At 41.0% G+C, this 16,993-nt stretch overlaps 1 protein-coding gene across 1 annotated transcript; it reads left to right on the top strand.

Moving 5' to 3' along the window:
• The first annotated feature begins 77 nt into the window (after positions 1-77).
• Positions 78-11,100, top strand: LOC144312471 (uncharacterized). The gene is made up of 4 exons (XM_077895223.1): positions 78-625; positions 1,300-1,474; positions 5,314-5,380; positions 10,438-11,100. The coding sequence occupies exons 1-4, from the start codon at positions 227-229 to the stop codon at positions 10,592-10,594; spliced, it is 798 nt and encodes a 265-aa protein (XP_077751349.1). The 5' UTR covers positions 78-226; the 3' UTR covers positions 10,595-11,100.
• Positions 11,101-16,993: the final 5,893 nt, after the last annotated feature.

Raw genomic sequence — 16,993 nt, 5'->3', positions numbered from 1 at the left:
TCCCCCCGAGAGGCGGGCGGCGGGCGGGGAGGCGAGGGGCGGGGGAGGGGACGCGGGCCGGGGAGGGGAGGGGAGGGGAGGGGGCGGCGGGGAGCGCGGACGCGGGGCCGGTCAGGGAGCGGCGGGGCGCGTGTGCAGCCCTCCGAGCGGCCTCCTGCGCGCCGGGGCCCCGCGCCCGCCGCCGCCGCCGCCGCTGCTGCTGCTGCCGCCGCCGCTGCCGAAGCTGATGCTGCTGCTGAAGCTGCTGCCGCTGCTGCTGCTGCTGAAGCTGCTGCCGCTGCCGCTCCCGCTGCCGCTGCTCCCGCTGCTCCCGCCGCCGCCCGCCGCCTGCATGCGCTCCAGCCGCGCCGGCATCCTCGGGGCGCCCTCCCGCCCTCCCGCCGGGCCTCGCCCCGGATCAGGGGCCGCGCCGGGCGCCGGGGAGCCGCATTCCGACACAGGGGTCCCGCGGCGGCGGCTCGGCGCACCTGTTCTTAGCCGGCCCGCAGCCAACCCTCGGCCGGCGCTCCCCGGGAGAGACCAATCCGAGCGCAGCGCGGAGGGCGAGCGGCCGGGCTCGCCTCCTCTGCCGCCGCCGCCGCCGCCGCCGCCGGGGACCCCAAGTCCGCGAGCCCGGGAGCCGGAGGTTGGCGATGGCCGCCGGGTCACGCGTGGGGGGGGCGGCGGGGCGCCGCGTCGGGGCCGGGGGCGCCGCGGAGCTCGGGCGGCAGGTGGCTCCGGGCGAGCTGCGGCCGCCGGGAGGGTGCGCCGTGCGCGGGGCCGCCGCCGCCGACGGGCTGGGCTGCGGGCGGAGCGGCGCCTCCCCCCCGCCCCTGATGGAGGCTGCTCCGGGCCAGCCCACGAGCGGCAGCCCAGGACCCCGCGGGGTCAGAGCCGCGCTGCGGGCGGGGGCCCCCAGGGAGCTGCCGGTGGAGCACAGGACCTTCGTGCACTGACACCTGGCAGATGGAGGATAACTTACCTTAAAAAAAAAAAAAAAAAAAAAAAAAAAAAAAAGGCTCGTCCCTAAATGTAGATGAAAGCACAGGTGCACTTGTTCACACGGGGCGACCGATGGTCAGAGGTAGAATCTGGAAGGATCTGGGTAGGGATCCCATATTGCGTTGCTGGTTTCTTACCTGGGGTGCAGAGGCGCCGGCGTACCTGTATGTCAGGTGCAGCGGGGGGACGGACCTGCCTGGGGGCTCGGGGGACTGGGCGAAGGAGCCGGGGAAAGGCTGAGAGCGAGCCAGCAGCGGCCTGCTTTATGCTGATGATGCAAAACCTTGCTTGTCAACTCTCAACCCCCCCCCCCCCCAGATTTCCTGGTCTACGGTGGAAGCTGGAAAGATGTTTTTATTTACAAGCTCTGAGAATGAGAAGCTGAGGATGCCCGCCTCCTGGGACACCTCCCCAGCACCGCAAGACTGGCGCCCATGCAGGAGCCAGCGTCCCCTTGTACCCTCAGAGCCTCCACGGGGACGAAGTTTTCAAGGTATCCATTTTATTCGCAGGTGGAGAGCCCAACAGTATGCGGGGAAGACTGCAGGGAGCAGAGGATGCGTTGAAACGGGAAGCCCCTGGGATTTGGTGCCTACCAGAGTATTTTACACAGACACAGTTAATAAATTATTTTTGATGGCAGTAATGCGGCTGTCACCTCTTTCAAGTATAACATTGAGACTTTCCCCATAGGAGAGCTTTTGATTTTTAGTTTGAGAGAACATGCCTAATCCGGTAGTGCTGAATTATGGTTCCAAAAATGGCAAGAGGGGGGAAAAAAAAGAAAGAAAGAAAAAAAGGATGCCACAACCCTCTGGCTTTCCATTGCAAGGCACAGGCCTGTTAAGTAAAAATTGACCCAGTCTCTATCTTCTGTAGGTGCTGGGAAGTTACTGCCCAGCCTTTTCTGTAGAGCAAATAAAACTTAGCTTTCACACAAAACGTTGTGAAAGTATAGCAGGTGCGGACGTCAGAGCCATGAGACAGGAGATTACTTTTCCAGAAAACACTCCTAGTTCGTTGGCTCCCCCAGCAACCTCTTCCTTCGTTGCCCACTGAAGTCATTCCAGGGTACAAAGAGATGCTCTAATGCTGCTGCTGGACAGATGCTCTCCTGAAACGGTGTTCTCAGTGAATCTACCCCATGTTGCCTCAGTGCTCCCCACTGCCTTCTTCAGCTGCCTCTCCAAATTCCCTCCACTTCTCCTTTCCACTTAGCTCTAACAACTTATTCATGGCTCCCTGGCGAGCTCATTTTCTCCCAGATCCCAAGCCATTGCACCTGACTACCCATTTAGCTGCTCTCACAGTGAACATCCTCACTAGAGGAGGGGGAGAAGAGCCCAGCGCTGAGATAGCCTTGTCCTGGGGAGCACGTCGTACCAGCCCATCCAAGGAAGTCTGCAGCCATCGTGGACTCGCAGCTTTATTGTGAGGCTTCCCGGTAGCAGGTGGTGAGCCCTGGAACTGGAATGGGGAGGGGTGTGTCCACAGCTGAGGCAAGGACAAGTGCTGGACACTCTCACTGCCAGTGAGTAACCAGCTAATCCGTCCCATCAGGAGTCTCATTCTGTTGACTCTCCGTTCCCTGAAGCAGAACACTGGAGACCTAGCTTCACACTCAGACTCCGAAGACAGGGATTCAAGTTAGACCTCTGGCCAGAAGAAGCAAAAAAAGTCACTCTGGGCTTCTATCTTTTTTTTATTTTAATTTATTTATGATAGTCACAGAGAGAGAGAGGCAGAGACACAGTCAGAGGGAGAAGCAGGCTCCATGCACCGGGAGCCCGATGTGGGATTCGATCCCGGGTCTCCAGGATCCCGCCCTGGGCCAAAGGCAGGCGCCAAACCGCTGCACCACCCAGGGATCCCTGGGTTTCTATCTTCTTATGTGTGAAGTGAAACTATGACACTTACATTCCACATAATTATATGAAATTATAGAGCTAAGTGATCTACTCACCTAAGGCATCTTTTAAGCATCATTTTTCAGATACCCTCCTGGAGAGAGGGGTGTGGATTTTTCTTAAAAAAATAGGCATACATACCTCAGGCTCTCCTGAACTCCATATCTACCTGAACATAATCACCCTCTGGATGTCTCCTGTGTGACCCACTAACACATTAAACTCAAGATTTATAACCATCGCTTCAAGTTTGCCCACAGGCAGGGTTTCTGTTTGAAAGTCAGTCTTTCCTTTCAGCGTCCTCAAAGTACAGAAGCCGAGAGGATCAACGCCATCCCTACCCCTTACCTTTCATACCCCAAGTTCAATTAGTTACCATCATTCAGGACACAATGTCGTCATCTTGGGTTCCCTCCATCGTCAAGCCTTTGGCAAAGGCCCATCTTCAGGACCACAAGGCTGGAAATGAACTTGGTGGCCAACCACCCCCACTGTGCCATCCCCAAACATGTCCCAGCCCAACAGTCATCAGGATCCAGCTGGAGCTCTAGAGAAGGCACCTCTTCCTGGCCCAGCATGCAGATAGTGTCCATAATTACAAAATCCCGTGTGTTGAGCCAAAAAATCTGCCTCCTCCCACTTTTACCCTTCTCTTAGCTCATTGACCCAGTCTCTATCTTCTTCTAGATAAACCTTTCACGAACCAGGTGCCAGGCACGGAAGGTCCAAGAGAAAACAAAACAGAACCTCGTTACCTTCATGGAACTCATTCTAGTGGGAGAAACTGACAATAAGCAAACAAACAAAATGTGTAAATTAAGTAGTCTCTCAGAAAATGAGAAGTGCTGTTTTGCACCACAAAACACACACACCTTTTGGGGATGATTACCTAGAACATCTCTTCTTCGATCCAAATATCTCCAATCTATTTATTATCCTCACAGGCCAGGAGGACTTAACACTCCTGGGAGCATTCGGTTGCTCTTTTATGAGCGGTGTATTCCCTGGATAACTGTAGTTACTACAGAACCCAGTGCAGCCTGCAGAATCATAATATTCTTCATTATATTCACTAGGATCCTGTGTGTGCAGACAACCTGGTATCTCAAAACATTTCACAAACAATTTTTAAAAGGATTAATGAGGTTAACCTTCCCATGGATGCATATTTTTTTTATTCTCTCTTGGTTTAGTCCACTACTATTATTACAGTCACATTTCATAGTAAATTGTGGTGGCCTTTTAAAAAAGAGAAACCTGGTTTTCTTCCTAGGGCTCAACAAGCAATCTTATTTAGTTCTTGCGAACCCTTTATGTCTTACACATAAGACGCACCCAAAATGTACTAGAAAATTTCCCGGGTGGATCCACCCCTTCACAACATCTTGACTCCAAGGATTTGAGCATTATATCCCAATATCATAAATTAAACAAACGCTATGATTCATAAGTTCCACAGAGCAAAAACCACAAAGTGTAAAGCATCCCAGTTCCAAATATTAATCCTAGTCAAAGAAAAGGTGATTGTGACGCTGCTCGGAGTTCAGGTATTGAAAACATCACCTAACTGCGCTCTCACAAATTAGGAAACGCTGAAGAGCAGGATGTGAAATTCAAAGTTTTGAGTGAGGCACTACGATAACATGGATGTGAAATTCCCGTGGGAGTTGCCAGAAGACAATGCCAAAATTTCAAAATAGGTTAACTAAGAACTGGGTAGACGGCACCACGGTTGTAGATGGAGGGAGGATTCTCGGGAAGGTTTCTTTGGCAGAACCTGTGCTGAGCTCAAAGCCAGAGGGGCACAAGCACTGAGACTTGTTCTAAAACAGAAAGAGCGAGGGGAGCGTCTGGATGGCCTCGCTGCACTGGGGTAGACACGTAAGCAGCAGGAATCACAAGTCAAGGGGCAGTTTACACACCTGCCATTGCTAAGAAGGCGTGGAGCCATCCTATGGCATTAAGAAGTGGAGAATGAGCTAGAAACTCTGTGTTGAAGGATCTGAGTGCCATGAGGGATGTTCCCTAATTGTTTTTTTTTTCTTTTTTTTTTTCATTGAATTCAAACTGCCTATATTTTAGGGCACCAACATGGGACTTGACTCTTGGTGCTCAAAGTTACCATTAATGCTCTTACCTAGTGTTTGATCCTTCATCTATGTTTGCCTTTTTAGCCCTTACGTCTTTTCCCAAAAATTGGTAGATAGATTTTTCTCAGATCAGTTCCCCACACGACTCTATTCTTTTTAAAATCATTTTATTGGATCTAAAATTGGAGGACGGGTAGGTGGAGGTTTGCTTTGACAATTCACTGATCAAGCAATCACGGAGAATCTGGGGCTCCGGTAAGATCCAAGGAAATGCCTTCACAGCATGCTCAGAAACAGAGGTGGTGGATTCATGTTCTCTCTCCATCCCTTTTCAGACTACAGCAAGATTTCATCTGGCAATTCACATGCTTCTCACCACTCCCCGATCAGGTTCAGCGTAAGGTAAGCTGCAAGTAGAGAAGACATGCGATGCAGAAAGCCCACTCCCTGAAATGCTTCCTTACCATGGAAAAAAAACACCTGTGTCTCAAACTTCATTATCTGTCAGAAACCTAATAATAGCTAATACACCTACATCCGAGAAAAGTTGCTGTGAGTTCATGTTTATATAAATAACCCTTTGGCTTCATCTTACCCATGTTTTCTAAAAATCTACATACATTCTGCTTCCTTAGACTTGGGGCTGAAATTTTCATAACCTTCTATAGAGAGAAAGCAATCGGATAATTCTCCACAAGTCTCTGCTGGTTTGCTTCCTGTCTGTGCTATAGGCGCTTTCTCACAAGCTGCTCATAGAAACGAGCACAGACAGCCTTGGTGCCAACTCCCTGGGCCTTCGGTTACAACAGCTGATGTGCCCAACATGGGCCAAACTCCCTACTTTATCTAACAGAATATTAAGATAAGAGTATGAATTTAGGGTTATTTCCCCCCCACACAAACTCTCTTCTGAAGATTATTAGTAGTCTACAAGGGGTTTTGCGTGTTTCACAATGTATCTTTTATTTCCTGTATCAGGTCCAGAAATGTATTTTTGAGGGTTGATACAGTCCTTAGTAAAGGAGAAAGAGCAGAAATTGGAAGTCAGGCAGACTTCATTTGGATTTGGAGCTGTTTGTGCAGCTGAAAAATGTCACCTATAATGTGCTAGGGTAGTGTTTGGCATGAGGTAGGCAGCTCCAAAATAATAGCCAAATATTCTTATTTAATGAAAATGCAGATTGCCTCTGTGCCGTATTGTCTAAGGAGCCCGTCTTCTCCAACAAGTTTTGCTGGAGATATTTGCAGGAGTTTGGCACCATGTGATTGCCACCAACAAGACAGATATTGGAGGGGTGTGTAAACTTCAGGACGAGCAAAAAGGCATTGTGCAGAAGCACTGGCCCTGTAGCCCCAGGTGACAAATACACATTCATTCCCTCCTTTGCATGCCACGCAACACACATGCTGCGTGACCTCATGCAAAAACTGGTGCAGCCACTCTGGAAACAGTACTGAGTTCCCTCAAAAAGTTAAAAATAGAACTACCTTCCAACTCAGCAATTGCACCACTAGGTATTTACTCAAAGAACACAAAATACTGACTTAAAAGAGCACATGGCACCCCAATATTTATAGCAGCACAATCAGCAATAGTCAAATTATGAAAAAAGCCCAAATGTCCATAGACTGATGACAAAGATATGGCGTGTGTGTGTGTTTGTGTGTATATATATACACACACATATATACACACACAATATGTAATATTCCATGTGTATACACACATGCACACACAATGGAATATTACTCAGCCAAAAAAAGAATAAAATCTTGTCATTTACAATAATACATTTACAATTACATTTACATTTACATGTATTTAAATTGTAAATACATTTACAATTGTCATTTACAATTTCACTTAACACTCTAGGTAGAGCTAGAGTGTTAAGTGAAATAAGTCAGTCAGAGAAAGACAAATATGTGATTTCACTCATACAAGGAATTTAAGAAACAACACAGATGAACATAGGAAAAGGGAAGGAAAATAGAGACAAAAACAGGGAAACAAACCAGAAGACACTCTTAGCTCTAGGAAACAAACTGAGGGCTGCTGGAAGGGAGGAGGGTGAGGGGATGGGGCGAGCGGGAGATGGGCATTAAGGAGGGCACTTGTTGGAATGAGCACTGGGCGGTATACCTAAGTGATTAATCATTAAATTCTATGCCTGAAAATTTGAAACATTAAAAAAAAAATTAAACCCACCGAATTACCAGGAATAAGTATTAATAACTCACAGCAGACATGGCCCATCTGGTTGGTCTCCAAGAAAGGATATCTTAAGAGGACAAAACTTGCTTGGTGCTTATAAATTGAGAAGGAAGGAAAACATCATCTCGTTTATTTAAAAGAAATATTAACTAAAACCAAAGAGGCTACCAGTACTCATCCCTTAGAAATAGATACTCCAGGGGGTTTTGAAGACTTCGAACACCCACTCTTTATCCTACCTTTGAAGTTTTTACCATTTGGTGAGGGTTAATTCCTGATTTCAAACAAAGTTACAAACATTTGTTTATATAGGTCTGTGACCACGCCTGTGTGCAGTGCTGAAGCTAAATGCAGACAGTAAAGGAAAAAAGAGAGTATTCAAGCACTGCTTGGTAATGAACTTACCAACTGGCCCCGGTTTTGCTTGGAATTATCTAAAAAGAGTTGTAGTTCCGTTCAGCATCACTGATGCCAAAGAGAAAAGAGAACAAGTCAGGAAAGTGATTTTATTCAGGCAACTGCAATAAGGAGAGCACCCCAGATCCAAAGATCAAAATGTCTCAGCTTGGTGGTTTTGCCTTTGATTGTCACTAGGAGGCATGAAGAGTGATTTAAGGTTGGAATTGTTTTGCAATTAGATGAAGTCTTGGTCAGACGAACAGGAAATGTTTATCTTCCTGTCTATCTAGTTTTAGGACAGACATAGTATTAGATAATAATTCATGAGACAAAGAGCAAAAGGCTGGAGGGTCTATATTTGCCCTTTAACGCATGTTCAGGAGAAAGAAGAAAGGTCTGTGTTTGGTCTCATCCCTGCTAAACAAGGGTGAGGGTGGGGGTGTCATCTACGAATCTAATTGTCATCTGTGAATCGACCCCACAGGTGAATAGGGAGTCATCTGTGAATCTTATGGGAGTCATGAGAAGTTTACAGAGTCTTATCTAAGTCACATGGGAGAGGGTGGTTCTTGGTGATAAGCCATTTCCTGAAAGGTAAAAGGGTGAAGAGGTTTGTGAAAACCAAAATTGTAGAGATGGTTTTCCTAACCAAAATTATAGAGGTTGTTTTCCAGGAGCACAGACTTGAGGTAAAGTTCAACTTCAATGTTCACATAAATTTATAGCTCTCTTTTCTAGCATTTTAAGAATGTGCATGTGTTAATAACTGTTAGTTAAATGAGAGTGGTAACGTGTCTTCTAGATTTATGCTTCCTTTCTTACATGGGACATGTAAGAAATACGGAGTAAAATTATCTCCTAATCTTTAGTGCCTGTGAAAAACAGTGAAAAAGCATAGGAATTCCACAGGGATGAGATAAAAAGCATATCTGAATTTGACAAAATATCCTTCAAATTCTAGTTAGCTTAACAGAGGGTATTTTAGAATTTAGAAGCCATAAAACTGTATCACTATAAATCCTTTAAAACCATGGATATGATCCCATATAATTTATAAAACACACAAACTATATCGAGGTTTTTTGCTGCCTCTCTTGGGAGTTTGGCTAATAACTATTTTTCCAATTCAAGTTCTCAAAAATCATTGTTTTTAATTTATGCTGAGATGTGAGAATCCGAGAATGTCTTCTCTTGTGACTACAGACTTCTTGAATGTTGACATATTTGCCCCATAATCATGTTTGTGCATGCTTTGTGTTTGGGCTGTGTGTGTGTGCAAGTGCTGATTTATGTAAGGAAGTACGAAAAGGCATGAGAGCAGAGTTTCTGTTAAGCATCTAGGGAATAAAATGGAATAGGAATGGGATTACACATATGGATGGGATAAAACTATATACTGAACAGTGATGGTTGAATTCCAAACACAAAGTAAGAGGCAGAAAGTGAAAACAGATCATTCTCCAGGCTTGCTTACCCAAAGGAATTTCTCAGGGTTGTGAAATGCAAAGTTGACCCCCTGAGAGACTAACCAGGCCAACTGGCTTCCACGGCACTATGGGAGGAGAGCCAACTTTGCTTCAGAAGCAGACAAGAGGAGTTTAGAATGGCGGCCAACTGCAGTACTGATGGTTGCTTTCCTGAAAAACTCTGCACCAGGGACTGGAATAAGAAAATCCACCCAACTCTGACCTCCCCTAAATCACTATAAATGGAAACAATTTATAATTTCTACTACGTTGGATAAGATTAAAGACCAAAGTGACACTTCTTTATGGTTAATGGTTTAAACATTAAAGAAAATATTGGGCAAAATCTCAGAATCATCACTTTGGGAATGACGTAAAGATAAAAATAATCTCCTTGGGAAATATTCAATTAGTGAAGAAGTATTCCCCTGGCAAGCAGACTTAACAGAAAATATTGGTACTTTCTGCCTTAAGGCCGATTTGCAAATAATTACACAGTTTGCCACCCCACACACAGCTCTGCCTGTTGTCCTTTCTCTCTCTGGAAGTCTTAAAGAAGTAAACTTACAATTAGCATCCCTAACGGTTCTCCATGGCATGCATTTGACTTCTCTGGACAACTGGCCAGGCAGCAAGATAACTCTTAAAGCAAAGCATGATTAGATTCCTGAATCTGAACTCCAAACGCACCCTTACCTTCTCTGATCACTGAGGAGATAGAGATGATAGAGATAGAGATAGAGATAGAGATAGAGATAGAGAGATAGATAGAGATAGAGATAGAGATAGAGAGAGATAGAGATAGAGATAGAGATAGAGATAGATAGAGATCAATACAGATCTTTAAGCAAGTGGAGAGAACTCTAGTCTAACCTCTATTCTATCCAGGCTTGAAGAATGACAAAAGATACCTCATGTCCTATATTAGAATTCATAAGAGGGCCCCAGAAAGATTTAGAAGTTAAATCAAAAAGTTTGTGAACACTAAAATCTGTAGCAATCTGCAAGGATATTGAAAGGAGGCCCTGGAGGGAACTATACCTCCTTCACACACACACACACACATACACACACACACACACACACCCTCCCCCCACCACACACACACAAACAAAAACTAAACTAAACTAAAAACACAGAAAAAACTTTCAAGCAGTCTTTCCTGGAAGCTGTATTCCAGTGACCCTTTGAAGTAGCAAAGTACACCCAGGATCTCATCATTCTACAGGCTAATGGGTAAAAGTGATACCTTTCATCTTTAAAGCTTTCAGACAAACCTGCATCATTCAAATTCCCCAAGCAATTCCCTTTCCCTACAGAAAAGTGACCATTTCTTCTTTCTTTCATTTTAATTTTAAAAATGTGTGTGTGTGAGACAGAGAGAAGATGGAACATCATGAAGTCATTCCCTCTTTTGTCTCCAGACATGGTGTCAGAAGTGTCATCCTGGAGAAAGAGAACACCGCACATCAAAGTTGGTCCATCACACCGGGCTTTCAAAGAAGCCATAAACTGAGTTGCAAAGACTTTGGTTAAGCTAAGCCAAAGGTCAAATATCATTTCTGAAAACACTGGAATCAAATATTTGATAGATTTAGAAAAATATGTGTCCACAAAGCAATAGGTACAACTGATACTGTGACCAGTAAATTTTTTATTCTTTCATGTGATTAAGGATATGAGCAGTGGGAAATGCACTGAACAAATAGTTAGGAAACTAACTAAAGGCTGGAATCCTCACTACTCCAATAATTTTATGATACTCTGGGTCTCAGTTATATTGGCCCATAAAATGTGGGAAGCACTGCCTAACTCCAGGATAATTATGATGCTAACATGGAAAACAAATGTAAATATATTTTGCGAATTTTAAAACATTGTACATATATTAAAAATTGTTCAAGTTCTATCAATGCATGTGATTAGTGAAAAGTCACTATTTTCAATGGTACCTTTATACTGGATGATACAGAGGATATATGAATCTCATCCTTTAATAAATTTTCAAACTGAAATATGGAAAAAATGTTTAACAAATTTAACAGTTTGTGTCGGGATTTATTCTTTTATTCAGCAGGGCACCTCTCTCCCCCCAGATGACAATTGCTCTCTGATATATATATCAGGGGTAGGGGCTATGCCATTCCTTGAAAACTGTTGCCTTGGACAAGTTTATTAAAAAGAAGAAGAAGTCCTGTCTCCACTGTCATTCTTTGCCCTGAGGGATTGGAGTGGAAGTAAGGAGACTGATGTTGATCCTGCCGCTGTCTTAGACTGCCTTCATTTAGCCCATAACCCTTTTCTTTGGAATCTTTTGTATAATCTTGTCCATTCCTCTCAGTGCTGCTAGGGCTGGGGATTTGAAGCTCATGTCTTTCACAGCCCTGTTTTCAGTCCTTTCTATTAGTGGTGGTGGCTTGATCCAACTGAGTTGAAAGAAAAGTGTAATAAATGGGTAGTAAATGGGTCCTCTACAAACATGACAGATTGCTAATCAGTTCAGGAATATTTAGGGATCTAGTAACTCCACAGACTCATTTTTATCATCAATTTATTGATGGGCTATTGCATTATATATTAAAGAACTCTCACATTAGGAACCTATAAAATAATATAGTCTACATACCAGTCAAGGGTTTATTCTGGATATCAACGTATTTCATTTTTTGGTAAAGAAAAATAATTAGAATAATAATAAATATTAAATGTGAGCAATATAATGGAGTAAGGTCCTCTGAAAATTCTCTCCTCTATACAAACGATGAGAAAACTGGCAAAAATTGTCAGAATCAACTTTTTTTTAGAACTCTGGAAATAAATCAGAGCAGCAATCTGGAGAGCATTTATTCAAGATAAAAATGGCTGGATCTTGGTAAGAACTGAAAGACTGTCCTAGTTCCATCCCTCTTTCTCTATCTTGACATAGCCTGAAAAACCTATAGCCTGTAAGCACAGTGAAAACCACCAGACTGGAAGAGGCAAAATGGACCCAAAGAAAGCTTTTAAAAGCCTTATTGCCAGAGAATTGTCATTATTTGACCGACTTGGTGGTTCCCTGAGAATCTAATTATGAAGCTGAATTTATTTTATATAACTCAGAGCTCATGCAGTATAAAAAGCCTTTTCCGCAGGAGAACTTGTTTAAAAAATTTACAGGCAACTGTTTAACTTTGTGGCTGTCTGATACAGTAAGTGACAGTTGGGCAAACAATAAGCTAAACAAAAGGCTTAGAAGGAAAAGCTGGGGAATGAGATGTCCATAGGGGCTTTGGAATATCCCAATGTATTTCTCAGACTAAAGAAGACCATGCATATATATAGGGCTGTGCATATGTTCAGAAAAGACCTGACAAGGCTCTAAGTTTTCACCTCTAGCAGACCGGAGGCTCTGTCTAAGTAGGAAGTGAGGTCCAGGCAGTGATATAAACAGCCAGAGTACTGAAGGCATGCCCCACAACAGACAGAACCATTGGCCAAAGACTGGGAGACTTGCTTTTTTCAGAGGTTTAGAGAAGCCTTTGTGAACTGATTAATCATTAATCTAACTGAGCAGACACTTCAGTAAGCACATACGGCTTTACAGAATTAGTTCAGAAAAGTCATTAAGCAAACAAACAGCAACAACTACTACTGGCACAAATAGCAATAACTACAAGCTATAAGGAAGGGGGAAAGTCTGACTTCCAGAGTTGTTCCATTATATTATATAAAATGCAAGCTTTTAACCAAAAATTATGAGATATGAATAGAAACAGGTATGATCCAGGGATACCTAAGGGGCTCAGTGGTTGAGCATCTGCCTTTGCTCAGGGTAAGTCCTGCATCAGCCTCCCTGTGGGGAGCCTGCTTCTCCCTCTGTGTCTCTGCCTCTCTCTCTCTCTACATCTCTCATGAATAAATAAATAAAATCTTAAAAAAAAGAAACAGGTATGATCCATACATAGGAAAAAAACAATCAAAAGACACTGTCCTTTAGGAAGCACAGGTGTTAGACTTACTAGACAAAGACTTTCAGTGAGTTCTTTTAAATATGTTCAAAGACATAAAGAAAAGCATGTCTAAAGAACTAAAGGACAGATTGCAACTTATGTCTCACTAAATAGAGAATATCATTAAAGAAATATAAATGACAAAAAAGAATCTTATAAGAATTCTTGAGTTGGAAAGTGCAAAAATTGAAATGAAAATTTCACTAGAGGAGCTCTACAGCAGATTTAAGCAGGTGGAAGAAAAAAAATCAGCAAACCTGAAATGACATAAAAATGATTGTGTAGGTCAATTGTAACTATCACATTAAAGGAACAGAAAAATGAAAAGGAAGAAAAACTAGCAGAGCCTCAGAGACCTGTGGGACAACACTGAATATTCCATAATGCATAAGCATTATGCTTTATGGTAAGCATAATGGAATTACCAGAAGGATAAGATAAAAAGGAAGAAGCAGAAAAAGTATTTGAAGGAATAAAGGCCAAATCTTCCTACACTTGATGAAAAAGCATTCATCTACAAATCTAAGCCACTCCACAAGCTACAAATAGGATAAATTCAAAGAGATCCATAACATTATAATCAGTCTGTCAAAGAACAATGACAAAGAGGGAGTCTTGAAAGAAGCAAAAGAAAAGTGATGCATCTTATACCTGTAAGCCTAATAAGATTAACAGCTGATTTTTCCTCAGAGATCATTAAGGTCAGACAGCACTAAATATAGGCCAAAGAACTGAACACATTTCAATTTCAAAGAAGGGAATATGTTTCAAAGCACACTCCATATTCAAAGAGCTGAAGGAAAAAGATTGTCAGACAAGAATTCTAAATCCAGCAAAATGGTCTTTTAAAAAAGAAGGAGAAATTAAGACATTTCTAGATTAAAAAACAAAAACAAAAAAACAGAATTTGTTACTGGCATGGCTTCCTTACAAGAAGTACTAAAGGGAAGCCCTTGAATGAAATTAAAGGACACCCAGCAATAGCTCGAATGCAAGTGTATAAAAGTAACACCAGTAAAGCACCAGTAAAGGTAACTACAGCTGAACAGAAAAGGCAATAGAAATGTACTGTTTGTTTGTAGTCTTTTTTTCTATGTCATTTTAAAAATGACATAAAGCAGTAATTATAAATCTGTGTTGATGGGCATACAGCATATAAAGGCATCATTTGTATGACAATAAAGCATAAAAAATGGGGCAGGAATAGAACTTTATGGATTCGAAGTTTTTTATACTCTTGAAATTTTGTTACTATTAATAGGAACTAGATTGCTATAAATAAGATGATAAGTGTAATCCTCAGGGAAGTCATTAAGAATAAAACTAAATATATATCAGGAATATATATATATATATATGGTATATATAAATATATACCATATTTACATGTATATAAAAGAAAAATACAAGGGAATTAAATTAAATATAAGGGAAAAAGAAATACAAAGGAATTAAAATACTGCAAAATAACACAAAAGAAGGAAGTAATGGATGAGGAGAGGATCATAAATGACAGATGACGTATAGAAAAAAACAACATGGCAGATGCAAACTCTACCTTATCGGTAGTAATGTTAAATATAAATAAATTCATCACTCCAATTAAAAGGCAGAAATTGGCAAAACAGATGCAAAAGTAAAGATCCAATTCTATGCTGTGTGTAAGAAACATACTTTAATTTCAAAGGCACAAATAAGTTAAAGATAAAGGAATATCTAAAGCTCTACCATGTTAACTAAAAGAGAGCTGGACTGAGTACTAATACAGACAAAATAGACTATATGATAAAAATTGTATATTTTAACTTGAAAAAATTGGATATTTTAAGATGATAAATGGACCAATTAATCAGGAAGTTATAACAATTATAAACATTTATACACCTAGAAATAGAATCTCCAAGATACATAAAACAAAAACTAGAATTAAAAGAGGAATAAACATTTGACCAATAATAGCTCAAGGCTACAGTATGCCAATTTCAATAATGAATGGAACAACTAGACAAAAGTCAATAAGGAAATATAAGACTTGTACAGCAATAAAACCCACAGACATATATTGAACACTCTGTGCAATGGTAACAGAATACATATTCTTCTCAAATGCATATGGAACAGTGTCTAGAATAGACTTTATGTTAGGCCTTAAACAAGAGTAAATAAATTTAAAAGAATTAAATCATTCAAACTGTTCTCCAACCAAAATGAAATTAAATTAGAAATCAAGAACAAAAGGAAACTTGAAAAAATTAATAGACACGTGGAAATTAAGCATTGCATTCCTAAATAACCAATAGATCAAAAAAGGGCCCACAGAGAAATTTTAACATATCTTGAGATTAACGAGAATGGAAAAACATAATCCCTAAATCTATGTGATACAGCTAGAACGGTGTTTAGAATAAATTTATAGCCTCAAATGCCTGTATTGAAAAAGACTTTCTCAGATAAATAATCTAACTTTGCATCTTCAAACACTGAAAAAAGAAGAGCCCAAAGGAAGCAGAAGGAAAGAATAAAGATTAGAATGGAAATAAATGAAATAGAAAATAGGAAAAACAATAGAGAATATCAATGAAGCAAAATATTACTTTTTAGAAAAAAAACGACAAGATTGACAAAATCTTTAGTCAGATGAAGACAGGGAGGACTCAACTTACTAAAATCATGAAGAAAAAAGGGATATAACTACATCTACATATATATGTATACACACACACCCCCTAAGGAATTGCTAAGACCACTTAGATGATGACAAATTAGATTATCTACATGAAATAAACATGTTCCTAGAAACACACAAACTCCTGAAACTGACTCAAGAAGAAGTAGAAAATTTGAGTAGACATAAAACAAATAAAGAGATTAAATTTTATGGAAAAAAAAAAAAAAGTCCCACAAAGTAAAGCCCAGGACTAGCTGACTTCTTTGGTGCATCCTACCAAACATTAAAAGAAAAATTAACATAAATTCTTGACTTACCTTTCTAAAAAATGTATAGCCTCATATAGCCTGATATACTTCCAAATTTGTTTATGAGATTATTATTATCCTGACATGTCATAAAGAGTGAAAACTACAGATTAACATTCCTTATGAATGTGTATGCAAAAATCCATAACAAAGTATTAGTAAATGCAATCTAACAACACGTAGAAAGAATTTTATATCATGTTTAAGTGAATTTATCCCAGGAATGGAAAATTGGTTCAACTTTCAAAAATCAATCAATATAATACATCATATCAATGAAATGAAGACAAGAAGCACAAAGTCATCTCAATAGATGCAGAAAAAAACATTCCCAAAATTCAATAGTCTTTGATGAGGAAGACACTCGACAAAGGAATAGAACAGAAATTTCTCATCTTGATAGACGATAACTATGAAAGACCCACAGCTAACCTCATACTTAATGGCAAAAACCGTAAATCTTTCCTCTAAAAATCAGTAGTAAGCAAGAATGTCTACCCTTGTCACTTGTGTTCAACATTCTGCTAGGTGTTCGTGGTAGGGACATTAGGCAAAAAAATGAAATAAAGGACATCTGGATTGATAAGGGAGAAATAAAACTATTTATTTGCAGATGATATGATTCTGTATATAGAGAATCCTAAGAGATGCACAGAAACAGCACTTACATCAAATAAGTTCAGCAGGTTGCAGAATATAAAATCAATATTTAAAAAATTGATTTTATTTTTATACACTTGCGAGTGAAACTCTGAAAATGTTTTTAAGAAAAAATCTGTTCAAAATAGCATCAAGAATTAAATATTTAGGAATGAATTTTACGTAAGAAGTGTAAGACTAGTTTACTGAAAAGTACAGAATCCTTGAAAGAAATTGAAGAAATCATCCTCTGCTGATGAATTTTAAAAATTGGTATTATTTAGGTGATAAATTGATCTACAGATTTTGATGTAATTCCTATCAGAAACCT

This window comes from Canis aureus, chromosome 4 (genome assembly GCF_053574225.1).
Source record: "Canis aureus isolate CA01 chromosome 4, VMU_Caureus_v.1.0, whole genome shotgun sequence".
NCBI lineage: Eukaryota > Metazoa > Chordata > Mammalia > Carnivora > Canidae > Canis > Canis aureus.
This window is presented reverse-complemented; position numbering and strand designations above follow the sequence as displayed.

Excerpts from the sequence above, each read along its gene's own strand:
- LOC144312471 (XM_077895223.1), top strand. The coding sequence starts at position 227 with ATGCTGCTGCTGAAGCTGCTGCCGCTGCTGCTGCTGCTGAAGCTGCTG. Across the intron at positions 1,475-5,313 it reads ACGGGGACGAAGTTTTCAAG|ACTACAGCAAGATTTCATCT; the intron begins GTATCCATTTTA and ends ATCCCTTTTCAG. Across the intron at positions 5,381-10,437 it reads CCGATCAGGTTCAGCGTAAG|AGAGAAGATGGAACATCATG; the intron begins GTAAGCTGCAAG and ends TGTGTGAGACAG.